Genomic DNA, 27484 nt, shown 5'->3' on the forward strand with positions numbered 1-27484 from the left:
TACTGTGAAAATGGTTGTAAAATGACTCATGACCCACAATGACCAGCACAATCCATGACCATAATTACAGGTTAATTACAGTTGTAAGTTGAAGACTACCTGTAATACTCTAGTTAAAACCTATGAGGTAATAGCAACAAGCTGTGATAGCACTACCAGTGTCAACAGCACTTAGGCTTATACACCACTTCATAGTGCTTTACAGCAGTCTCTGAGATGTTGACAGTGTCAGCCTATTGTCCCCAACTATCTGGGTCCTCATTTTACCGACCTTGGAAGGATGGAAGACTGAGTCAACCTTGAGCCAGTCAGGATTGAACTTTTGGCAGTAGGCAGAGTTAGCCTGCAATACTGCATGCTAACCAGTGCACGATCACAGCTCCTATTAGTGATACTAATATTGGTAGTGCTATTTTGCAAACAAGAATATTAGAGCCATGCAATGCACTGTACAAATCCCCCCAAAGCCTCTTATGTGTCCTTTTGAATGTGACGTGGGTTGCATCTACGTGGGTCCACTCAATATTTAGAAAACTGTCTTACATTTAGTAGTAATTAGGTAGTTGCTGTTGTATGTTATTCAATGTTTGGGGCTAGGATGAGCAGTTTTCTGCATTAGTGTTATGAAATGTAACAAAATCAAACCTTGATTTATATGGGATTGCTGTGGATATGTGAGGTCACACTGTGAGGAGTAATTTCTTCACATATCTGAAGGGGGTTGAAGAAAGCACAGCAAGTTACAGGAAGGCAATGAATCATATTCTGATAGCATATTAAGAGCCTCGTCTCTGAACTCTTCAGAACACTGTAATATAAAGAATTCAGCTTAAATGTAAGACAAAATTTCTGGGGGGAAAAGATCAGGCTAACCCTGTGGAGACAGAATCAAACAAGCTTTGTTTACAACCTTGTGGGCTAGGAAGGTTACTTTTTGAAGGAAAAGGGGGAAAAAACTCCAGAATAGAGATAATCTCTCCTACTATCCTTTTCCTGATTTAGTCATCAATATGTTTAGCAGGTTTACATTCTTAAATCTCCATTCTTAGATCTCAGCCTCAGACAAAATTTCTTGGAGTCCATAAAGAAGAAAATGGCAAAAAATAAATATTTCTTGTGGAATGATGTTGCACACAAGTTAATCTAGAGAATATATTGTTTATCTGTTCATTCAACAATATTAGGAAGGGCTGTAGAAATTAGAACTGACCAGTTTAGTAAGCAAGGTGTTTACATTTAGGTTCACAATAGGTGGATACAAACTGTTTTTGATTATTATGAGTAGTCAGCAGAATACAAGAGGATAGCCTGCTATTTATTGTTCCTTCTTCAAATAATCTGGAATTGGGCATTTCGCCTCCATTCTTGGTTGGGCCTTACTATTCAGAAACAGTCTTCCAGTGGGAATATGTTATATGGGGAGTGATCTTTGAAAAAGTAACTCCATATTGGTAATTATCTTAGTAATTGACATGCATTGAAGTTTGAGTAAATGATTTAGCCAAAGCCATGCTTTTTTTCCATCAAAAGTGAACCGAAAAAGTTGATTGAACCAAACGCCAGAGTGTTGTACCATTAAATTCTGTGTATAGTAAATAGTCATTTGACTTTAGGCAAAACCATAAAGGATGAATTGTTATATCTCAGTTTAAAGCACCAGAGTATATTATTTCCTAATACTGGGAATCAGCTTCAATATGTGAACTACTGAAGAATTTGCTTTATGTGTTCTGATTCTCTCAACTTAGCTGCATTGAATGATTCATATCCATGTGGAAAAAACCTTCTTTTTCCCTACACCATGGATACTTTCAAATTTTCTTTAGGATTTTCTTTTAAGCCTCTAACCCTTATAGCAAACTCCATCTGATAATACTGTACCGAGGTCAGATCACAATCAATTTTCTCTACCACATTTTCAGTTTCTGTCATTTTTACTTCCAATCTAGCATCATTTTGACTGAGATCTTCCACTCTTTCATCCAAATTTTCAATACATATGGCCATGCCTTGAAACGCAGATAAAATGTCCGCTCTTATTTCTGTTACTTTCTCTGTAATCTTTTCGTCCATAACCTCAGCTCGTTTTTCTGTTAACTTCTCCTCCAACTTTTTATCCAGTATCTCAACAAATTGTTGCAATTGCTTTTCCATAATCTCTTGCAGCATATTCTGCAAATCTTTGACTGTAAGAGCTGATGCAAATATGGGTGCAGGGGATAATGAGGCTTGCAACAAAGACTGCTGCACCAGAGCAGGAACTTTAGAAGATATAGCCGCCATTTTCACCCAGTATTATTTGCTACGCACTTCCACTTTCAAACAGCAAAGTCCATTGAGTTAAAGATCAAAAAACCATCTTCACCTAAATCTCCTGTATTGCTCTGCCTGCGTCCTCGTTCTCCAAGGTTCTTTCTTGTTCACACCATGGATACTTTCACACATTTCGGACATATAAACTCCTTGTTTTGGTTTGGGTTTGGGTTTTTCTAATTTGGTTTGGTTTGGTTTGTTTTCAGCTTAAATGATGAAGCACCAACCTTCACTTTCTAATGGGGTGTTATCTTGCTTGTCTCTCTTTCCCTGGCAAACACAAATAGCATTTAGCAAAGCAGGAAACAGATATTCTTATCTCTCTAATGAAAGATCAGAGGACACTTGTGAATTTTGTGAGGGCTATGATATGACAGAGGCCAAGATGTTTCCTTATTCCCCTTATACGTCTCTCCTACAGAATTGTATGTAACTTAACTATGGAGCCTGTAGTGGTGACATTACTGAAGAGGAAGCAGAATCAGACAGCAGCACAACATTCAGACAAAAGCTTAGAAAAACTGAAAGAGTATCATGAGAAAATTGTATTAGACAGATTACAAATGATAAGGGAAAATGTGAATGATAATAACAAACTCAATAGTTTTTAACAGTGAATGTTTCCTGACGTATGCTTTATATCTTAACTGCATTATTTCAGTTCCATTCTTAACTATTTTTATCTGCATATTAAATTGTCTTTCACAGCTTGACACACTGTATTATAATGCTTCTAAATGATCAAGGTCTTCAGCATAATTTGAAAATTCACTTATAAGGAAACAAGATTAAGGTTATACTGTAGGTATATAGTTTTTGTTTCTATAATATCCTGGTCATAGTAGCACATCTAAATTAATCTTGTAAGGTATATATTCCCTGTATCTCTACAGTACATCAGATTTCAGGGTAACAGTTTCCCTTCCCTTCCCTTTCATGTCATTAAGCAAATGGTTGCCCTTCTGGTATTCCACATTCTCATAATAATGTAATGTAGAAGCAATAGTGTTCGTTTTTTAAAAACCATGTTTTTTTCTCTCCCTTCCTTGTACGCACACACGGCTTAAAAAAACACATGTTTATATGTGATCCTTTAAGGGGGGAAAAAGAATAATTGAATTGGTCTAAAGATGTAAAGGTATACAAGGAAAGGAGAACAAAGACCATCCCATCCATCAGCTACTTACACATAATACATATTCCATATCAGTTTTTCTCCAGACATCTACCATAGTCACAATTGGGAGAAAATAATTGGAACTTTAACAAATCGGAATCAGAAACTTCCTCATCAATGGGTGATTAGAGGTGCAAATCCATTGGATGAGAAGAAGGTCTCAAAAGGCTGACCACTTTAACAGAATCTACTATTCCGTCTAACAGCCCATGCTTGGCATGTTCTTGGCATTGTCATCTGGGCTGTGGTGATTTGGAGGCCTTTCCTGAATTTATGGTCAGACTTTTCTAAATTTTGATCTCTAGTAACTCAATTTTTGAGCTTCTACCATCTTGGGCTTAAAAATCTCTAACTATGCTTGACCCAGTTCTCGTTCATTAATTTCAGTGTATGACAAATTGCTGTACTTTGGGTCCACGTTGCACAACTCTGTTCCCCCCTTGGACACAGCAAGAGACTGTCACATGCATTTAGCCATTCTAGCCAACACCATCCATAGTTTGCCTTTTAGTAATATTCTTGAAAGAGAAACCAGAAAGCCCAGGGTTAAAACATGCATTTATTATTTTTTTTATTATTATTACCATCCATAGTTTGCCTTTTAGTAATATTCTTGAAAGAGAAAGCAGAAAGCCCAGGGTTAAAACAATAAAAGCCAGCAGTGCCAGTCTACTGAATCCATTCAAGAAGAGCTTCAAAGATGTTGAGGTCTTCATTGACTATAAATAGCCTATGTTTGCTCTAGCACCTAGGTAGGGTCAAATGCTTGTCCCACTCTTTTCACAGCTTACCGTGAATAAGTGGAAGCAGGCATCAGAATTACCCATTTCTCCCTCCTTTTCCACTACAGCCTTGAAAAGAATCTTTTCAAAGTTTGCATTTTGGGTTTAGATTATCCTGTTTGCTACATGCTGTGGATCACAACAAGGTTACTTTTCAACAAACCAATTTGTTACATGCTGTGAACCCCAAGAAGGTTACCTTTCAACAAGCCAACTTGAATAAGGAGATAGAAAGCTGACAACTTTTAAAGAAAGTATAGCCAATCCAAATGAAAGGATAGAGTTCAGAGGAGCACCTCAGCTGTTGCGGAGTTGTTTACAGTAGTTGCACTGTAGAACAAAAGGAAGAACACTTAAACCTGAAGCTGTTTCCAGCATGTCATGCTAGGCTACAGTTTCACAAGATATCCAAATGATAGATATCAGGAACCATGAGTAAATATCATAGCTATATATAGTAATAACCTGATAGACACTTGATTGGAGATAATTGTCAAGATATACAAGTATGCAAGTCACAGGTGCGTTTGCATTTGGAGAACAACAAATAGACCTGTTTTGTATACTGGTGCTCTTTTAGTGCTCTTTGTTAAGTGGGAATAAAACAATCTGTGGAAATGTCAATGACAGAGAGAACATATTGTTAGGTCACTGAAAGAAAAAACAAGCCTGAACATCCTGACTCTTTGAGTTTCTCCATTTTATATGGTATTTCAATAACACAGGACAAGAATTCTAAACCATACATTTGAGTGGAGTAAGAGTTGAAGATGTTGTGATACACCTAGAAGAAACCTCAGAAGATGTCATTTATATAGCTTTGCTATTAAAATGAAGCATGGCAGTTACTTTTCTGAGGTGTTGTTACAGAGGAACATTGTTGGACTGTTCATTAGTTTTGCTTTGCATTTTTCCCCCCTATTGACATTATCTTGACATTTTAAGTAAAGGATCCTTCTTGTTCCAGATAGAAGTATAAACCTAGAGTCTGGCCGATTGCCAAGAAGCATAAATACAATCCAGTATAATTCAGGGCAATAACAATTTGGTTGCTTATAGGGAAATTCTATTATTTAGAAGGTTCACGGTGAAACAGAAGGAACTTTCTTCTGGAGAACAGCCAACATGTACACATTTCCATCTACAGGCGATCCTCAACTTACAACCATTTGTTTAGCAGACTGTTGAAAATTACAACAGTACTGAAAAAAGGGACTTGTGACCATTTTTCACACTTACAACCATAGCAGCTTTCCCATGGTCACATGATCAAAATTTAGACACCTGGCAACCGGCTCATATTTATGACAGTTGCAATGCCCCAGGGTCATGTGATCTCCTTTTGCAACCTAATGACAAGGAAAGTCTATTGACACAATGTGTGAGAGAAGTTCCCTGAGGATGGGCTCCAGCACAAGTCCGAAAGCTCAGAAGATAAACCTCTGGTCCCAGTGACTGACCCAGATTGGATCCTGCAATATACGGTACTTTTAAGACTGCATTACAGTGAGGTCTGATGGCAAAACGTTCAGAAATCTATCGCATGCCGGGAAGTGCAAAACATTTAGTTGTGAACTGGTTCACGCACAAAACTACATAAAACATGTGAAACAGCTGTGGAGCACTTCGTAGAGTTACACACTCAAAACCAGTTGATATCCTTTGCATTTGTGCACCGTGGCTTTCCTCATTCATATCAAAATCAGTTATAGAACTAAAGCTGAAATTATATCATTTTCTTGGCTCCAGTAAATATAATCAATTATTAAATTTCATCCAGTACTTTGTACTATTATTGACTTGCCCTATTAAAGTAAAGCCTGCAATGTTTGCCAAAGAGTCTCAGCAAGTTTGTAGACTTTTGTCTTAAGATTGATTCCGGCATCCAAGTTTATTGCTCATTATATCTTGTGCCATAATGGCTTAAACTGTTTAATGGTTTAACATGCAGTATTTCTGAGTGTTTTAAATTTGTTTAATGTATTAAATGTGGCTTTAAGGAATTTTACCCCTACTTTTTATCCATGAAAATCTGGCATAGTTTCATATAAAAGATAAATAACAAATAAGTAAATAATTCTTTTTTTATATCACCTCCACTTCCTTCTAGAAGAAAACCAAATTTCCAGTGCCTGAATCCACTGAAATCATCTTGAAATATCCACTTATTTTTAGCCCTGCAGCTCAGACCTTAGTAGTAGTAGTAGTAGTAGTAGTATTCTGTTACTTAATAATTTCTGTCAAAATGTTAGGTTAAAAAATAAGGATATAGTTTGTTCAATGTGTTGTGCATTGTTGTCTGTGTGCTTGCTTGCTTCATCTGTCTCCTTGCCACACCACACGTAGCGTCTCTGAATACCTCAAGGGCTATATCCAAAGGAGACATTAGTAACTGGGGCTAAGTTTTATTTAATTAAATTAAAGCAATGTCTGCCACTGTGAGGCAAGGTTTTTTTTTTCCTCAGCTCAACCCACAAAGTAAGCCCATAATGAGGGAAAATAAATGCCTCCTCTGGGCAAATTCCTAAATACCAGAGACATTTTTCAGTGGTCTTTGCAAGGTTTTCTGCATCTACATTATTTGCTGTGTGCATATCTAAAAAGCAAATATTCCTGAAAAATACTGAGTGGTTACAATTACATTATTATTTTTTTAATTCTTGTCAGAACTGCCTTCTGTATTTGGTCAATTGTTTGTTTTTTTTTTTAAAAAAAAAAACACCATCGGAACATTGCAATGCCTGCTTTTGAATGGCACAAGTGCTGTCTTTTCCAATGCAGTCGATACCGTGATTGGCATTGGTGTAGTCCACATGAATTTTTCCTAGGTGTATGATTATCTTGGAATATTCGGTCTATCTGATGAATCTGTTATTCACAGCAAAACCTTGAAAATCTAGTTCTATATTCATTGCTCTGTCTGCAATTGGATTGTATAGACAGGACAAAAAGCCAATAATTTGTTGGATATGTTTTAAACTTTCTGAATTTTTGCACTGATCCGGTGGTTAACCGTATCCATATTTAAATTTAATAACACTCACCATGGGGTATTGAGAAGCAACGGCCATATTTCACAAATGGTACACTTGCTTCTTTTACTAAGTGACTTTATAGCTCCCTTATTCCCTGCACAATACAAGGGATTCAATGTAGTTTCACAGTGTTATTGTTTGTATTGTGCAGCAGAAAAGATTTGATAATAAAATGCAGTTTGTGATTTTAAAAAATGGCTATTGAGTAGAACCCTTAAGTGGCTTTTAAAAATAAATTCCTGTTCTGAATATGCAGGAGCCTTTTCTTGGGCACATACGCCATTTCCCGTGCTTTTTTTGTAAAAGAAAAAGGTTCCAGAACTCACACATGTTATACAACCCGCCTTGCCTACCCTACAAGGTTCCATCCAAAAAAGGTGCCGGAACTCCATTCTGAGCGTTCTATGAGAAAAAAAGCCCTGGCCATTTTTGAAAATAAATTTATTCTAAATAATAAAGGCCCTTGATTGGTGGCAGCATTTAAGCTAATGCTCACTACATGTTCCAGTTCCTCAGGGCTAAGAGAAAACCTTGCTTTACCAGATTTTGATGGCCGGGGACCAGTTTGCATAGCGAGTTGTTTCAAACTAATGTGATGCCATCCAATTCAGTGGACTTTCTGCAATAGCAAACTCTAATTTTCCCCGGTTAGTTTATTAAAGCAAATGTTCACCATGTATATCAGATCTTAGCTACTCTCATCTCATCCTTCTTGCAATATTGTCACATACAATTACCACACTTCTTGTATTTGAAGTGGGAAGCCCTCTTCTGCATGCATTGAACGCACACATCAAGCTTGCCTGTCAGACGCTTCCACAGAGACATCAAGCAGTGATGACCTTTCTAATGAAAACTGGCTGAGGCAGGATTGTATATATGTATATCTGTGGTATATTGGCCCATGCATTTTGCTCCATACCTTGGCTTCTAGGAGAGCCAGAGATTTTTTTTCCTTTTCTTTTTTTTCCTTCTTTCCTTCAGCAAAGTCCATATTCCGGACAGAGAGGACCGCTGGTTTGAAAGAGGGGTCAAAGAGGCCATCTTCAGTAAGATCAAACAGGCCTCTCTTAGCTGAGGGGGAGGGATACGACACCACCTATCTCCTGGTTACAACACAGGCCTTTCAGCAGCTCCATGAAGACTCCACATCCATTTGCACTATTCAGGTGTCCCTGAGGGCACAGATAAACCTCCAAGTGGCCTCAATGATTCTCAGAAAGAGTGCTAAGAACCAGATGACTGCAAAGAATATAAATCCTTCCATTCTCCACCATTCAGTCAGAACTGAAGAAACTTCTCAGATGAGAAGTGAAATGTCTTCAAGCAAAAAAAGAAAAGAAAATCCAATTGCCTTTTGAAAATTCATATTTGGGACAATACCTTTATTAGATTTCAACATCAAACATTAAAATACAAATTAACCTAAGGAGAAAGGAATAACAAAAGTGACCAAAAAATTATACATCAAACAAATATAACAAAAGTGAACAAAAGTACAGAGATATTAACAATATAACCCACCTTTCTCTTAGTTTAAACAACATCAATCTATAAAATATATTTTAAAAATGGTCAATGTGCTTAAAAGTCATAAAATTTTCTCTTAATTTCATCTAACAAATAGTAAATTATCAAATGTAAATATGCTTTTTAAAAAAAGTTATAATATTTCTCTGGTCAAATCCAATCTAATCCTCAAATCCCAAAGTCAAAACCTTCTCCTTTCCTTCTTTTGAAATGAGGCTCAAACATCTGAGGATCACAATTCATCTGGAGACAAATTCCCAACTTATTATTTAGTCATTTATTAAATTTCTATGCCTCCCATCTCATTAATACAGTGAGTCTGGATGGCGAGTCTTCTTGTCCTATTTGCAGATATTCATAGGTCAAGATCTTTCTAAGCCTATTACTATTTCTTTACTCACAAGCTGCATTTGCTGCAGACAAGTACTAAACCAACAGTGCATGAGTTGTTGGGTTTTTGCTCTCAACTATTCATACATCTTTCTTGGCTTCAGTTCTCTTTATCTATTCACTCTGACTTCATCATACTCAATTCACTGTAACTGATGCTGGACTTTATGGGTTCCTCAGATGCTATATTTACCTTCTCAACCCAGAGAAAAAAAAATTTCTTCAATCTGAATCACTTGTTTCTGATCAAGGAGGGAAATTAAAGCTGTCAAATTAGAGTAACCATTTAGCAATCTCTTAAATGTATTTGTTAACCAAATTATTGTAGTTCAGAGATTTCTAATAGGGTCTAAACCTCAATTACTCTTCTCTTAATCACCATGATAGTCTATTGGCTGTCTCACATTATGCTATAAACCATGGACAAGTCCCAGTGTATGACCAAATTCAAATTATGACTTTGCTTGAAGTGTATGCCTCACCATTGTTTCAGGACTGCACCTGGATATATGAACTTGTCATATTAAATTATTAAATATTAAAACTATAGCTAGATTAATTACATCCAAGTTGCCTAAGTAATGCTAGTAAAATATCATCTCAAGTGTCTGTGATGTTTTTATTTGTTTCTTTCTCTAAACAGCTACATTTCATTTTATAGTTACCTGTTTCTCTAGTCCCCATATTGTATAGCCATCCTTGCCTTTTCATAGTAGTTCCATTCCATTTTTAATAACTCCTGAATTCACAAACTTCCATATTTAGGACTCACAGAAATAATCTTATATTAGGGCAAGAATGCATGATTTTTATAACTCTTTAAATGGTGTGTTGAGTGATGGGGAGACAGACAAAAACTGCCTTTGGTTTCATTTGCATTAGATTTAATGAAAATTGAACATAGTTCATACAATTATCGTAAGATTCATATTATATTTAAGGATATTCCCATTTTGTCACACTGAAAATTATAATTTGGTACGAACTTTGGAATTCTCAAGCCTCAAACTATGTATGTCTGTAATAACACATGAGTCTAGCGACTAAACTATTAGCTAATAATGTGTATATTTGAACAAATACTAACAATATAGTCTGTCACTCTGAATTCAAGCAACTGAACTGTTTATTTCTCAGTTTAACAGCTCTCCATTTGATGAAGCACAGTGTAAAGTAATACTGTTCTTATAGCCATATGATTAGTGCAGACATGTCAAACACAAGGCCCGGGGGCCGGATGCGGCCCAGGAAGTGGTTTCATGTGGCCCACGAAGCCATCCTGGAAACAGTGAGGGAACGGCCCCCACTGCCTTGGCCCTGGCCCAGAGACCCTCCTTCTGCCAGAGACCCTCAGATCTGTCCCACTCCTGCCCAGACCCCCATAGGCACCCTTGATACGAACGGTGTAGAGCTGGCCACGCCCACCCAGTAGGCCATACGCACTCTAGCCACGTCCACCCAGTAGGCCACGCCCACCCAGGCCACACCCACCCGGCCCCCTGAGGGCAACCGCAATGCTGATGCGGCCCTCAATGAAATTGAGTTTGACACCCCTGGATTAGTGGGTCCAGGGTTAGGGTGATTTTGTGTAAAGCTTCAGGGACTGGTTCACATCTAAATGCAGGCATTACAAGAGAACAGAAATTTGGAAGAAAGGCATATAAAGAATGGGTGCATAACTTAACATTGAATTATTACACTGGCTTGGGTTATTTATGAATGGTGTATGCCTACTTGAATTTGAATTTTATTTTGAAAGGGGCAGAGATCTGGTGATGGAGAGAAGATCAGCCTCTAATTGCCATTGGATATGCCAAAGAAAAAGGGCTGTTTTTGCACTTGTGCTTCTGTTCACAATCAAAACATGTTTTTGGAATGATTTATTTTGAGAGCTCATTAGCTGAATGGCTAAATAGCTGCTCTACTTTTGTTATTAGTCTTATTATCTGATTGCCTTAGAAGGGCAGGAAAGAATAAACAGCATTTACATTTGTACATTTGGAAAAATGCTTCCAGGATATTATTTCAGCAATCATGCCAATAAGGGAAAGTAGGTTTCTTTTGTTTATTCTTAGCTGTATGATTTGTCATGTTGTAAAAGGTAATGAAAGCAATGAGAAGAATACCAATTAAAACAAGGACAAAAACAACAACAACAACAACAACAAAAAACCAGTATCAAGTGCCAGGAGTGAATATTTTTATTTTTTTATTTTTTTTTATTTTAATTCCATTTGTATCCCGCCCTTCTCCGAAGACTCAGGGCGGATTACAAGCTTAGCAGTAGCCTTCATTCTATGTATATGCCTGCTTGTTAGGGCTTTCACACACACACACCCAAGCGGCATTATTACAAAGTCGGCTTAATTGCCCCCAACAATCTGGGTCCTCATTTTACCTACCTCGGAAGGATGGAAGGCTGAGTCAACCTTGAGCCTGGTGGGACTCGAACCTGCACTAATTGCAGGCAGCTGGTGTTACTTAAGGAGGCATTAGCCCACTGCTCCACCAAGGCTCTTGCCATGAATACCAGACAAACATACCTTTCCACCAGTCTACCTTGCCACAAATAACAAATGCAGTGAGGTGAAGGTCGAGAGGGCAATGGGGGCTCCAATGTCATGCATTTTTTGTGTACCTGATTGCCTGTCTACACCAGTGTTTCTTCACCTTGGCATCTTTAAGACAGGTGAAATTCAATTGCTTGAGAATTTTGTGTATTACAGTCCATCTGTCTTAAAGTTGCCAAGGTTGAGAAACACTGGTGGAAAAGGAGCTCTAGATAACTCAGTGGGGCATGCTTGCGTAAAAAGTGGAAAGCGGAACAAAAAAAAACTATCCCGTGTTTCCAGATTCTGTAATATGTATTTATTTATTTATTAAACAAATTTATATAGCTGTCACTCATAGGTGACTCCAGGTGGCTTGCAACATTAAAAAAAAATCCATATGAGAAAAAATTACCCCAGACCCCTCATGAGAGCAATCACACAAATAATAATAAAGTTGGAAGGGACCTTGGAGGTCTTCTAATCCAACCCCCTGTTCAGGCAGGAAACCCTATACCATTTCAGAAAAATGGCTGTCCAGTCTCTTCTTAAAAACTTCCAGAGTTGGAGCATTCATAGCTTCTGGAGGCAGGTTGTTCTACTGATTAATTGCTCTAACTGTCAGGAAATTTCTCCTTAGTTCTAGGTTGCTTCTCTCTTTGGTCAGTTTTCATCCATTGCTTCTTATCCTGCCTTCAGGTGCTTTGGAGAATAGCTTGACTCCCTCTTCTTTGTGGCAGCCCCTGAGATATTGGAACACTGCTATCATGTCACCCCTCATCCTTTTCTTCATTAAACTAGACATATCCAATTCCAGCAACCGTTCTTTATTATGTTTTAGCCTCCAGTCCCCCAATCATCTTTGTTGCTCTTCTCTGTACTCTTTCTAGAGTCTCGACATCTTTTTTACATTGTGGTGACCAAAACTGGATGCAGTATTCCAAGTGTGGCCTTACCAAAAAATTGTAAAATTGTATTACCACTTCATGTGATCTTGATTCTGCCCCTTTGTTAATGCAGCCTGGATCAACCACTTGATTGACTCTGTCTCCATTTGTCAGACCTGCTGACAAAACCACAGGGCATTTCAGAAGAGCAACAGGGTGGCAGCCAACTGAACTTCATGGAGAAAGTTATTCCATAAAGAAGGGGCCACCATGGAGAAAGCCCTTTTTCATGATCCTTTTACAGGTAATCCCCAAGTTGTGAGTGTTCCCTTAGCAAATGTTCAAAGTTATGTGATAAGCGCCCCCTAGTACTTAACGAGCAGATCGCAAAATTATAAATGTAGCTGCACCATGGCAGTCTTTCACCCTTACAAATGATCACAGTGGCACTGCAACATTCACCCTGGTTATTCCCTCCCTCCCCACCTCAACCCCGGGTCTCTCTAGGCCAAGGGCCTTGGCTCTTTTATGACTCATGGACTTCAACTCCCAGATTTCCTGAGCCAGCACTAGGCCTTCAATACCCTGCAAAGATCAAGATCCTTCACTTTCTTAGCTGCTCCAGGCCTTCAGTGCGTTTGGAGAGATCTAAAGTAATGAAAGATCACATGAGATTAGTGGTGCGACATCTCATGCTATTGATCTCACATGATCTCATGCTACTTTAGGCCTCTGTTCTCTGCAACAGAGAATGGAATCGAAGCCGGGGGATGCTTCTGCATGCCTCCAGAGGCTGGACCTGGGCGCTGGAGGCCTTTTCCAGTCTGCTGCCCCCCAGATCTAATAATAATAATATAATAATAATAAGTTGGAAGGGACCTTGGAGGTCATCTAGTCCAACCCACTGCTCAGTCAGGAAACTGTATACCATTTCAGGCAAATGGCTGTCCAGTCTCTTCTTAAAAACTTCCAGTGTTGGAGCATTCACCACTTCTGGAGGCAGGTTGTTCCACTGGTTAATTGTTCTAACTGTCAGGAAGTTTCTCCTTAGTTCTAGGTTGCTTCTCTCCTTGACTAGTTTCCATCCATTGCTTCTTGTCCTGCTTCCATGTGCTTCTGGAGGCTGGATCTGGGCATCTGAGGCCTTATCCAGGCCACTGCCACCCAGATCTGAGGCCAGAGTATGCTTCCATGGCCCTCCAGAGGACCAATCCAGGCATCTGAGGCCTTTTCCAGGCTGTTGCTGCCCAGAAACAGCCCTGTGGAGGGCTGAGGAAGGTTCCCCGGGCCTCAGATCCAGGCAGCAGCAGGAACCGCAGCAGAGAGGAGATGGATATTTTCAAGATGAGTCTGGCACAGCATGAAGGGAAGGGGAAGTCTGAGGCATCTTGGTAGGATGGGGAGGACTTGGGGGCCTGTTCCATCACTAGGCCCTCCATGGCCTTCCCCACCCTGAGATACTTCATGTTCACTTCACAAGCTGTGTGCGTCTTAACTAGCAAGGGAGTGATCTCGTTGGAGGTATGAGATTCACTCCCACGGGTTTTTGAGTAGGAATGGGTCAGGCTCCATTACATTCGTAACTTGAGGACTACCTGCACTTCATAATTTGAATCTTTTTTTTTTCTGTTCTGTTTTTCAGTTCTGTTTACTCCCCAGGTTAATAGGGGTGTGTCAAGGTTTTCTTGCTGTCAACCATGCCACGTCGTCGTTCTTTAGGCTTGCGCTCTCCGGCGTGGACGTTAGTTTGACAGGTTGATTTTCAGGAGATGCCATGAGAGAATATCTCTCCTAGGTTCAGGAACTGCTGTGAACATGCAGTGGGTGTTTTGAAATGCAAACCCCACTCCCCCAATTCTCATCCAGGAAGTCTTAGGAAGATTGCATCAGTTCTGCATAAAATTACTTAGAATATTCACCTTATCAAAAGTATATTAAAAAGAAAGGCCCATTTCATTCTGGATTCTAATTCTTTGGGCCAAGAATAATTGCTATAAATTGTTATAAAATGCAGTTGTAACACACTATCCATCAACAGGCCCAATTGCTTTTGTTGTGTGGAGGCCAAACAATTTTTCTCACTTAAGTCCTTCTCGTGGATCTGCAGACATGTATTTGCAGTGCTCCATAAATTGTTATAATTGTTACTTAACCTTTGGAGTTGCAACAGTCATTCTTTTCTGAGGTGTAGATATGCTGCAATGTTCATCTCTTTGGGAAAATCATCATTAAGGGCAAAGAAGCTACAGATATATATGGTTTCCTATCAAGAAATGTTCACAGCTTTTTCCTTTCAGGTTAAATGAAATACCTGTTCTTGTGTTTGGCCTTTCTCTTTAAAAAAAAACTGGACACATTGTAGTGACCTCTGTGAGTGTCTCTTCCTCCATCCTCTCTCAGCAAGTGTTGAAAACTCTGTATATTGCTGGTGGCTGTTTTTATAATAACAGAGACTTCATCCTGGTAAAAATGTTAACACCTGATGTAGAGGTTTTCCAATCCAGCTGTTGGTGCATTGAGAAATGGTGCATGCTGCTGCTTAAATAAGTAGATGGTATGCAGGGGGAGAAAAAGAAAGTTGTATTATTTTCTTAGAGGAAATAAAGCAATCCTAGGATGTTGGAATTGCTTTGAATAAATGTTCAGTTTTCTCTCCTTGCTTTACAGCAAGAGCATTCTTTAAATCACATATTCCTGAGACACTCAGTGGCATTGTTGAACAGCATTCAAGATGTCAAGCTTATGAAGTTGTGATTGAAGTCAAACTAACTGCTTCGCCTTCTCTTACCACTATCTTATACTGATATTTATGCAAAGATTCCAGCTTATAATAACCTAGACTTTCCCTTATATCTGAACTGTTTAAAATAGGGTTGGCATAAGCAGGGCTTTTTTTCTCATAGAACGCTCAGAACGGAGTTCCAGCACCTTTTTGGGATGGAACCTTGTAGGGTAGGCAAGGCGGGTTGTATGACATGTGTGAGTATCCGGCACCTTTTTCTTTTACAAAAAAAGCACTTGGCATAAGACAGAAACAGGTCAAACAGTGATTTTGGATTATCATATGACATTAACATAGAATTCTCTGGCTAGATATAACACTGCCACTTTTTAATTGCAACTCAAGAATCTTCGTACAAAAATCATTGCAAAATTGGGAGAGAGAAAAAAGATACCGTCCAGGTTTGTTGGGAGTGATATGGATGAGAGATATCTAAGTCAACATCTCATTAGGTTGATGAAATCAACAAGATTTCAGGAGATTTGATGAACTGAAAAGTTTTATTTAATTTAGGGTTCCAAACATACTGTCCTAGGAGCTTATAGATGTTATTGTGCTTTGATAAGCTTCCATCTGTTGCTTCTTGTCTTTCCGTCTTTTTTTGTGACAGCCTTTTAAATGTTGGAAGACTGCTATCGTGTTACCCCAATCCTTCTCTTTGTTGGACTAGACATACCTAGTTCCTGCAACCATTCATCATATGTTTTAGCCTCCAGATCCTAATCATCTTTGTTGTTCTTCTTTGGACTCTTTCTAGAATTGTTTTTGTATCATGGTGACCAGAACTGGAAGGGTAGTCTCACCACTGCAGTATATAGTAATAGTACATCCCATGATCTTGATGCTATTCCTCTGTTGATGCCGCCTAAGACTGCATTGGCTTTTATAAATATATATAATATAAATATAATCTATCAGAGCTTCACCATCCAACTGTTCTGATTACACATTTCAGCTCTGAATCTAAAGAGAGAAAGAAAGACCAACTTTTCTAGCCAAGTGTCCTTGTAACGTGATGTGATGTGAAATTATTTATTTATTTATTTATTTATTTATTTATTTATTTATTTATTTGATTTTATATACTGCCCTATTCCTGAAGGACTCAGGGCGGTTTACAGGTGAATTAAAACAATACAAATAAATACAATTAAAATAGAATTAAATTAAGACTAGCCCACAATTAAAACAAATTAAAATTTAAAATTTAAAATTAAATTAAAACCCCCTCAGTCCAGGCCAGAAAGATCAAATAACCAAGTTTTCAGGTCCCGGAAAAACGAGCGAAGATCTGGGGCAGTCCGAAGTTCTACCGGCAGTTCATTCCATAGGGCAGGCGCGCCCACAGAGAATGCCCTCCCCCTTGGAATCACCCGCTAGCATTCCCTAACCGGTGGAACCCTAAGGAGGCCCTCCCTGTGGGAGCGCACAGGACGATGGGAGGCTGATGCTGGCAGCAGGTGCTCCCTGAGATAATCTGGACCCATGCCATTTATGAAATTATGAAATACTATGATTCATTCCACATTTCTTTGAGGGCTCTCAGTCCTCAAAGGAGTTTGGGCTTCTTTAAATTATATTAACAAACACAATACCTTTTAAAGCCATTTTAACATCACCTGGAAAATATTTGTAACCTCTTTGACATTGCCCACCTTGAATGTTCTTCCTAATGCTACAAGAAGTGAATTAAATTAATACATTACTTGCTAGGAAGATCAATGCACTGTATAGTCATTATTCTACTTAACATAATCTGCTAAGGTTCTTTTTACTGCCTGCCTTTCCAAACTCAAAGCAGTTCACAAACAAAAATCAAGAATGTGGGAGCATAACTTCCAAGTGACAGGAAGAAAGTTTAAAAGTGGTATGAGAAAGTATTTCTACACAGAAAGAGTGGTGAAAGCTTGGCACCAACTTCCAGCAGAGGTAGTAGGTCAGTCATCAGTAACTGAATTTAAACATGCCGATCGTCTGACAGAAATTTTAAAAAAATAAATGAAAAGTAAAATGAAATGGAAAATAATAACATAAAAATAAATGAATGAAATAAACATTAATTAAAGGTAAAGGTAAAGGTTCCCCCGCACATGCGTGCTAGTCGTTTCCGACTCTAGGGGCCGGTGCTCATCTCCGTTTCAAAGCCGAAGAGCCAGCGCTTGTCCGAGGACGTCTCCGTGGTCATGTGGCCGGCATGACTAGACGCCAAAGGCGCACGGAACGCTGTTACCTTTCCACCGGAGTGGTCCCTATTTTTCTACTTGCATTTTTACGTGCTTTCGAACTGCTAGGTTGGCAGAAGCTGGGACGAGTAACAGGTGCTCACTCTGTTACGCGGCACTCGGGATTCGACCCGCCAAACTGCCGACCTTCTGATCGACAAGCTCAGCGTTTAACATTAATTAAAATAGACTAATAAAAAGAACACAAAGAAACAAACAACTCAAAGGCTAGGCTCAATGTTGGACCAATGTTGTTGTTGTTGTTGTTGTTTTAAATGCTGTCAGTTTCTATGTTTCTATTTAATGAATACACTTGAATGAAAACCTCTAAGATAGCTATAGAAGCCTCAGGCGTCTGGATCTTTCTGTAACACATATGCATTCTCTAACAACACCTGAAAGTTATAAAGAAGCTCAGAAATTTTTCTTTTGATGCTTCAATGTTTCCCTTTGGGGCAATCACCTTTGAAATGTTGCTATAGTAATGGTTTAAGTTACCACCAACAGGAAAGGATTGTTTGTTTTAACCAAAAGTCACAGCAATATTTTTTCAAATGAGATTGTAGCTTATTAGAAGGGTCACTTTCCACCAGCACCCCTCCTTTATAATTCCCTCTGCTGTTTCTTGGTTTTTAAATAACAACCCGGGCACTCGATACGTGATTACTTGTCATTTCAATTGAGTTTTTCATATGCAGGTTTGCTCAAATTAGATTAAGAGGAGATTAGGTGATAAAAATGTCAGCCGGTAAGTGTCTTTTAAAAAATATCGTCAGAGACTCTGTAAAAGAAACAATACTCTCTCCTTTCAAGTTTTTTTTTAAAAAAATAGCGTTGAGTTGTGAAAATAGAGAAAAACCTCCAAGCAAAGAGGGCACTTTTAACTATGAATTCAGTCACAATCTTCAGATGATTAAGCAAGGACCACAGAATTAGTTACATTCCAAAACAGGTCATTGCCTACTTGGTTGAGGAGAAAAATGGTGCAGTTATATAACTATGTGGTCAATGGTTTTCTTGGGAAGGCAGTTTTCATAAGATGGTAAGAAAGCCAGTGCAATATAGTGTAGTGGTTAAAGCACTGGATTAATATCTGGAAATCCAAGCTCAACATCTCCAGAACATCACAATATTTTGAGAGCCACTTACTATGTGAAATCAGATGTGCCGCTGGGAACTAACTCTCAAAGAAAGAATGGGATATAAACATAATGCAATAGGCGAAATAAATAACCCAAAGATACAACTTCAAGTGTTCATAAAGTAATAAGTTAATTCTAATTCTGTGAAGTGAAACTAGATTTCAACTCTAAAGTCCTGCCTTGAAGGCCTCATTTACGAATTGTAGCCTGCTGGTTAATCTTTCAGCAGCAGCATTTTGAGGCTGACTCTGATCAGGAACCTAACAGCATGGCAGGCACATTCAATATTTATATTGGATATATTTATTCCATATGCCCCAAATGCTATTTACTGGAGCTTAATAGCAATTGCATTCCAGGTCTCCTTGCATTAGTGAAATCACTGCTTCTCAGTTTAAAGTCTGAGAACATCCGAGGGTGATTTCCATTGTTTTATTGATTATTGTACATTGCCATGAGAATATGGTGTGTGTGTGTGTGTGTGTGTGTGTGTGTGTGTACACCATCACCATATATATATAAAATAGTGATGGTGATGGTTCTGGACACACACAGAGGTAGATTAAAAGAGCATTGTTGCCCTAAAGCAATGATGGCGAACCTATGCCACAAAGAAGAGGGGGGGGCGGTCACATTATTCTGCAAAGCACCAGAAGGCAAGACAAGAAACAATGGTTGGAAATTGATCAAAGAGAGGAGCAACCTAGAAGTAAGGAGAAACTTCCTGACAGTGAGGACAATTAACTAGTGAAACAGCTTCCCCTCAGAAATCGTGGGTGCTCCATCACTGGAGATTTTTAAGAAGAGGTTAGACAGTCACTTGTCTAAGATGGTATAGGTTCTCCTGCTTAAGCGGGTAGCTGGACTAGAAGACCTCCGAGGTTCTGTTCTGTTCTGTTCTGTTCCGTTCCATTCCATTCCATATAAACTTTGACTTTAAAGGAACATAAAGCATCAAATTCTTTTTCACAAAGCCCCCAATAAGTCCAGTGCCTCATTCCGTGATTTAACTTCCCCTCATTTCCATTCTTGTGCTTGGGAGAAGCCCCATCCTGTTGGTGGTTAACTTTGAACCCAAAAGGTTGTGATAATCAAGGAGAACATCTGTAGGAAATATTGCAGCCAGCTATAACTGCCTACTTTAATTATGTTTTTAAAACAAATTGTTTGACTTCAGGGTTCTTAATAGTGACTTAGCTTCTATTTGTTTCCGCTCGTCACCATTTCTGGACTGCAAAAATCTGGATTGTGCCTAACAAAGACATTAGATATTTTGAAAATGCTTAAAATCAGATGGAAAGGTAACTCTGTTTCTTTCTTTTTTTCTCTAAAGGAAATTATTAGGGGCAAACTTTTTTTCCCCATTTCCTTTTAGGGAAAATTTCACTCCAGAGTCTATTGTTACCGTTAGTTCCAGAACTTCACTTTATCCCGTTGCAGTGCAATTTTGTGTTCATCAAGGCACCTACCATTCCTTCCTTCAGAAAGTGCTTCAGAAGGACCTTTCTTAGTCTTTTCTCTCTTTGAAGTTTAATACACTTCTAGGTTTATCAGCAACTATACAGTGCTGCTATGAATTGTTGAACAGACTACAAAATCCCTCTGATTCCTGAGAGGCTGCTTTAGTTTACTTGCTCTGTAGTTGAAAGTTATAAGTATGTACATGTGCTCTGTCAGCCTGCCTACCTATCTAGCATCTATAGCTTCCAAACTTGTTATCTAAGGTAGCTGTTCCCTGATGTTAATGCTTGTGAATAAAAATGAGAATTAAACCTTAATTAGAACTTAGAAATAGTAGTTCTCTGAGTAACTATTCTGTTTGAACACATGTGAGCTTATGTATATGTGGAACCTGGCAAGCAGCAAACATTAAATTTCAATTTAATATTATTTTAAAAAGGAGGGGGGCATATTTTACTAATGGAAAAGCAATTCAGCAGGATTCCTTGAAACAAATCTTCCCATCTCCTAGTGATCCTGTTTCTAATGATAGCAGTGGAGTTTCTTCTCCCTTCTCCCAATTTCCTGTCCTAGATCACAGTTTTTCATTGCTCCTGACAGCAAGAATCCTGCAGGGTCACAAAATGCAGCAGGGGAAATGATTGAGGATTATTACTTTATTTTATTTATTTTTTGCCTTCTTGCCTTGTTTATGCCGCTGCCTTTTTGTAAAAAGCCACATGAGAGCAGAAATCCAGATAAGTTTATAAGAGAGGGAGCGGGTTTTGCATTTTTTTTTATGTGTGAAAGCATCTCCTGCTATGGAACCTGATGAAGTCCTTAGGGCTGAAAAGGTTTCCCACCTATGTCTTAAGAAAAGACTGGGTAGAGTTTTCAAAAGAGAGTCTTGGAATACCACTGCATTGATACTCAGCAAGCAGCTGGTTGTTGTTGTTGTTTTTTTCTTTTTCATTCTTGGCATGGCAGTTGTCTTGGCTCTTCTCCTTAGCAGATGGGTAACTTTTGAAAGATGGAAGATTATTGGTTTCCAAGTCAAGGGCCAAATGTTGCATAGTGAAAGAAAAGTAAATTATAATTCACTTCTGGGAGGAAAGCATCGCAAAATTATAGCCATCTCTTTTAGAGTAGAAAATGCCTGCCCTTTCAGAGTTTGATAGACTAGGTGATGGCATTCTTCTTGCCTCTTGTGAAATGCTTTATAATCCCATATTGGAGCGCTTTTAATGGGCTTGAAAGCAATTGCTTCACAATTTATGACTCACAGAAAACAGTCGGAATCTTTAGTGTGGCGTTGGGAGAGAATCACGTATTTTGTAACCAGCTGGAGAAAAAAGGGGATTGCCACCAACTGTAGCTGCTCATTGAACTGAATGATAATACTTTCTCACAACTGAGGACTCACAACTGAGGACGTTATAGTACAGCACTCGCAAGCACTCTTCAGTCTTTACAAACCTAAATTGCCTACTGGTGGTAGCCTTATGTCTTGTTCTTTTCAGGATTCTCATTGGCCAAAGTCCTACCTCTACTAGAGCTGTGGGTTCCTTTTTCCTGCTACGTCTGAGATGATTGTAGAACTCAATATCAACAGATATGTTTGCATTTCTGGAGAAGCTTGGGAGACATGTCTGTTCTGGTATTCTGCTTTTTCTCCATCTCAATGTGTTTGTATGTTCCTTTCTTTGGATTGGTGTTGGCAATAATTCAGAATAGAAAAAAACCTGGGTGTATTTTTTTTTTACTCTCATGTCTTTTCAGTAATTTACAGTTGATCCCTTCCAGCTGGCAGTGAAACTAGCTAAAGATCTGTTTTGCAGCTCTTAAGCTTGTTTCCTTTTTTAATCTAATGGAATTATTGGAGGAATGAACTTTAAAGAAACTCTCTTTTGCTGTTTTCTTCTTCCCCACTGCACCCACCTCAAACAACAGCTTGGCTTTCTTTTTGAATATTTTATGACTTAGTAGAATTCCATGTTTCAGTAGACTTGAATCAATAGCACTTTATGCCAATTACCCCTCTCTCTACCTTAGCTCTCCAGAAAATTGTAACTATGTCTTCCATCCTTTACAGATGTTAAGGCTAGAAAATTATAGAGTTGGGTCTTTACCAGATTGGCATCCATATTAGGATTTTTTTTTTCCTTGTGCGTTGATCAACTCATAAAGTGATAGCTTTTCATCACCTAGTCAAACATCTCAATCTCCAGAAAGCTTTTTATATACCTCTTTAATGGCATCATCATCATCATCATCATCATCATCATTATTATTATTATTATTATTATTATTATTATTATTATTATTATTATTGCATTTTAGCATGTAAATGGGGAAGGGCCATTGTTTTTCTCTCAGTCAGCTAAAAGCTGAATCAGGACTATCTCAATCCAGGACCCTGGTGCCGCTTTCTGAGATCTCCAATAACCAATACAGTATAATCTGTCCACTTATCACTTTGACTGCAGGTAATAAAAAATACGAACATAATTAATTGTGCATTAAATTATAGTATGATCTGTTACAGGATAGGATAGGATAGGATAGGACCGTAGAGGTTCAGCACACAAAATGCTGGCTCTTTACTCTGCCTAGAATAGGGGTATGTATGCTAAGAAACAAAAATTGAAGCTAATCATAAAAGTTATGAGCAAATAAATGCTACCAGTTCATTTTACCTTTGTGCTAGTTACCCTAAGGTGGGAAGTTCTTAATAGCAATGGAAATAGGGTAATGGTGCTTTTAAATTTCGCCGGGACCTGAAAACCTGGCTCTTTGAGCTCTCCGGCCCAGGCTGAGAATTTTTAACTGGGGTTTTTAATTCTAGGGATGATTTATTTTTTTTAATTTGTTTTAACTTTTGTATTGGTTGTTTTAAATGCCCTGTAAACCGCCCTGAGTCCTTCGGGAAAGGGCGGTATATAAATTTAATAAAATAAATAAAATAAATAAATAAATTGAAGACTGTGTTTATTTTGACATTGTACTGCACCTCCGGGTGAGGTTCAAGGTGGTGGTTCTTACTTATAAAGCCCTACATGGCTTAGGTCCGGGATACCTGCAGGACTGTCTGCTGCCAGGAACGACTTCTCATCGCCCTGTGCGCTCACACAGAGAGGGTCTCCTTAGGGTGCCGTCGGCCAGACAATGTCGGCTGGCGACCCCCAGGGGGAGGGCCTTCTCTGTTAGGGCGTCTGCCTTTTGGAATCAGCTCCCCCGAGAACTTTGGATGGCCCCAGATCTCCAGTCCTTTCGTCGCGACCTAAAGACATACCTTTTCCAACTGGCCGACCTGGACTGATGTTGGGGGTTTTAATCATGTTTTTAATTTTTACAGGTTTTAGTGGGGTTTTGTAAAATTTAATTTCTTTTAATATTTGTATTCATTGTTTTTATTGTTGTTTTTATTGTTATTAGCCACCCTGAGACCTTCGGGAGATAAGGCGGCATATAAGTCCCATAATTAAATTAAATTAAATTAAATTTGTCTCCATCCAAGTGAATTATATGCACATATAAATGATATGTGCAAATGTTCATTCTTCCCTCTTGACAAATTCTCCTCTTTTTTTCCTCTGTAACCGTGAAGCCAGGCTTAATGGATTTCTAGATTCTTGCAATTCCGCTATTGATCAAGTCTGCTGAGCAAGGGGTTACATTCAAGGTGTGAATAATCTTTTTCTGTGCAAGAATCAAGTGGACAGTTTCACGCAAGGGGGATCATAAAGGGGGTCTTTATTCCACCTTTCTCTCTACTCATCATTTATCTTGAGGTTCAAGAAAGATACAAATAAATGCAGCCTTATCACTGTTGCTGTTTATTACTTAAAGCTACATACATACAACCACAACAGGATCTAGGAAGGGAAATGTACTCTAAGAGACATATACAGGGGATATCAACATATTGTGATTCCATTACAACACAAGCTCTGCCCCTTTTGTATATGGGTCATGTACATAAAAGGAATGTGGCTAGTATTTCCATGGGTCAACTCTACTTCTGCCATTTTTATGGAAGTATCAATCCCACAGATGCATAATGCACCATGCATGATGTCTCATACTGTGCAGTGCCTCAATTCTCAATTCTCACTTCTTATTGATTCTTCTTAGAAATGTTTTTAAGGCATTTTTCTGTGCGCTACATCAGCTGCAGTCTTCCAGGACAAATCCTTCTGTCTCCGTGGCTGCTTTGAATGGTCCTTATCTACTCTGGCTTACATTCCCAGCTATTCATATCTTCGTACAAATAGATGGGGTAGGAGAGATGTCAATGCAGACACAGTTGTGTTCATGAATTATGAATGAGATGCAAATGAACACTGTACACTATATGTAATGCCTGCCTAGTAACACTGAAATAGCATGGTCACATCTATGCCTAATTATCTCCTCCTACCAACTATACTGGCATATGGGAAATGATTACATTTTGGTAATAGAAACAAAATGAAAGGACTTGTTAAGTAGGTGTCAATGCAATGGATATATCTAGTTAGTAGAATATGGGCAACAGTATGTTTCCTAGTTTTGCACGCTTGGGATGGCTTTAGTTGTGCCTGTGGAATATGGGCCGCAATATGTCAAAACTGTTCTTATCATTAGCAGAAAGTATTCTGTGTAGCATAGGAAATGATGATGACTTAAAACCTAGTGCAGACTTTCTCTATTCTCTAGCTTACTGAACAGTGTCATTCCTAGGACACTTCCCCCCCCTTCCCCCCTTCCCCCCCCCCCATTGCACTTGGTGAGCATATCTTGCCTTTTACCAGGTTTCTCCCCTCTTCACAGTCATCTAAGAAACTGTATGCTAAGTACCATTTAATGCCGGGGATAGTTGGTTGCATTTGTACTTGGCCAGGTGTCTTAGCCCTTGTTTGTACACAATGCTCATAAAGTTGCTTTGAGTTGTACAATGTTACTGCAATTGTTTACTACGTGTTTATTATGGTTGGCTGCACAGTCAGCCTGATGTTTAGACTGAATTTGGCATTTTTATTCACCTACCCAAGGACTTGGAATAGGCAGCTGGTACTGTTTAATGGTGTTAAAAGCATCATCCCAGGCTGTAAGCTGTTCCAAGTAAAGCTAAGTAAAAACATCTAACATATTTTTATGTGTAGCTGTGTAATAATAATAACAATAACAAAATAATAATAATAATAATAATAATAATAATAATAATAATAATAATAATAATAATAATAATAAAAGTTGGAAGGGACCTTGCAGGTCTTCTAGTCAAACCCCTGCTCAGGCAGGAAACCCTATACCATTTCAGACAAATGGTGGTCCAGTCTCTTGTTAAAAACATCCAGTGTTGGAGCATTCACAACTTCTGGGGTCAGGTTGTTCCACTGATTAATTGTTCTAACTGTCAGGAAATTTCTATTTAGTTCTAGGTTGCTTCTCTCTTTGATTAGTTTCCATCCGTTGCTTCTTGGAGCACTATCAACGATTCAACTGTGCTAGGATATGTGATGATAATGCTTAATATTTTAATGACTTTTAGGACTTTCTTTTGAGTCAAGAGCCTGTTGGCAGTACAGTGGTTAGAATGCAGTATTGCAGGCTGACTGCAAACCTGACCAGCTCAAGGTTGACTCAGCTTTCCATCCTTCCGAGGTTGGTAAAATGAGGAACCAGATTGTTAGAGGCAATATAGTGACTCTAAACTTCTTAGAAAGAGCTGTAAAGCACTGTGAAACAGAATATAAGTCTTAGGGCTGTTTTTCTATTTTTATTTAGTCCCTTTCATCTGCTATGTTGCATTATCCATCTTAAACATTTCTTGTTTGATGAGAAGAAATTATCTTAAAGATCTGAACTAAGCAACGTGCCCAGAGTATATTTTCTCTTTTTCCTCCTTTCTTTTGGAAGATTACAGTGAGATTCTTTTGTCTAATGCCATAATAAATTTAACCAAGTACGTATCCTTTACATCTAGGTCAGTCAGAGGGACAACCCAGCACTTGAACCTATTATCCATGGGCTGAAGGGGGTCGTACATCATGGTAAGTAGTTTCTTAAAGTTCACTTGTGCTAAGAAGAGTAGAAGACCCACAGTGGGTCACCTTTTCAAAAGGCAACCTGAGTTGTACGTATGTGTCTCCTGTAATGATATTTGAGGGTATTGAAGCTGTTTTTCAGATGCTGTAAATCTCAGTAACATTTATTAGCTGAAACAGCTTTGGACTAATATTAAAAGAGGTCCCTTCTTAGCTTTCATTTGGAATATTTCATTTGGAACATTTATTTTTGTAAAGAAAACCAGATAGGCATTTTATGGTTTCTTATATTTTGTGCTTTCTGATAATATTTGGTTTGCTGAACATTGATCTTGTGAAACTAATTGAAAAATAAGTGCTTAATTGTTTTATTTCTTTATGAAGTATTTGTCTCTACAATTTTGGAAAGCTGATAATGGATCTTTAACTTCCACAGATAATTAATTTATCTCAGAATAAATTTTAGGAGGATATCTTTCTGTCACTGGAATAAATGTAACTAGTTCTCTTAGCCTAATGCATATAATCCAAAGGATGAATTGGAATGAGTAATGAAATAAATACAGCACATCACAAGTTTCTATTTAAAAAAAATAAGAAATATCCTGAAAGTCTTATTACCAGTCATTCATAATTTGCAAGCTGTGTCAAAATCAGCTTCGTCAGATTTTTAATGTAATGATTTGCAAAGTATTAATTATTCCATTACAATTGGCAAGAAGAGACTGGAAGACTTCAATGTATCTCAGTTCTATCTGCACACTATTTGCACTCCTTTTCAAGGAGATTGGTTTTAGACATTTAGAAGTTGTTGTAGAGCAGGGGTTTTCAAACTTGGCCCTGTTAGGACTTGTGGACTTCAACTCCCAGAATTCCTTAGCCAGCGTGCCTGGCTGAGGAATTCTGGGAGTTGAAGTCCACAAGTCCTAAAAGGGCCAAGTTTGAAGACCCCTGTTGTAGAGCTTAACGTCATTTTTTCCTTCTTGACTGGAAACCTAAAACCAGTTTTCGTGTTAGATTAAAACAAATAGGTTTCCAGATTAATTGCTTTCCTTTCAGAAGCTTTTAATGTTACAATAAATCTACTGGCAATAAAATAATGTAACACCAAGTTCTTCATTTGTGGAATTTCCTCTAGGTTTGTTGCTATTTATAAGTATCAGTCTTAAGCTTCAAAGTAAAAACTAGACACTGAGCTAAACACTA

At 38.4% G+C, this 27484-nt stretch overlaps 1 protein-coding gene across 1 annotated transcript in view; it reads left to right on the forward strand.

Annotated features, from left to right (window-relative positions):
- Positions 1-27484, forward strand: part of PTPRG (protein tyrosine phosphatase receptor type G) — a 716833-nt gene that overhangs the window by 515101 nt on the left and 174248 nt on the right. Inside the window, exon 6 of the mRNA XM_083356115.1 lies at positions 26218-26284. Coding sequence (XP_083212241.1) covers positions 26218-26284 — 67 coding nt within the window. The remainder of the gene's footprint in view (positions 1-26217; positions 26285-27484) is intronic.

This window comes from Vipera ursinii, assembly GCF_947247035.1.
Source record: "Vipera ursinii genome assembly, chromosome: 2".
NCBI lineage: Eukaryota > Metazoa > Chordata > Lepidosauria > Squamata > Viperidae > Vipera > Vipera ursinii.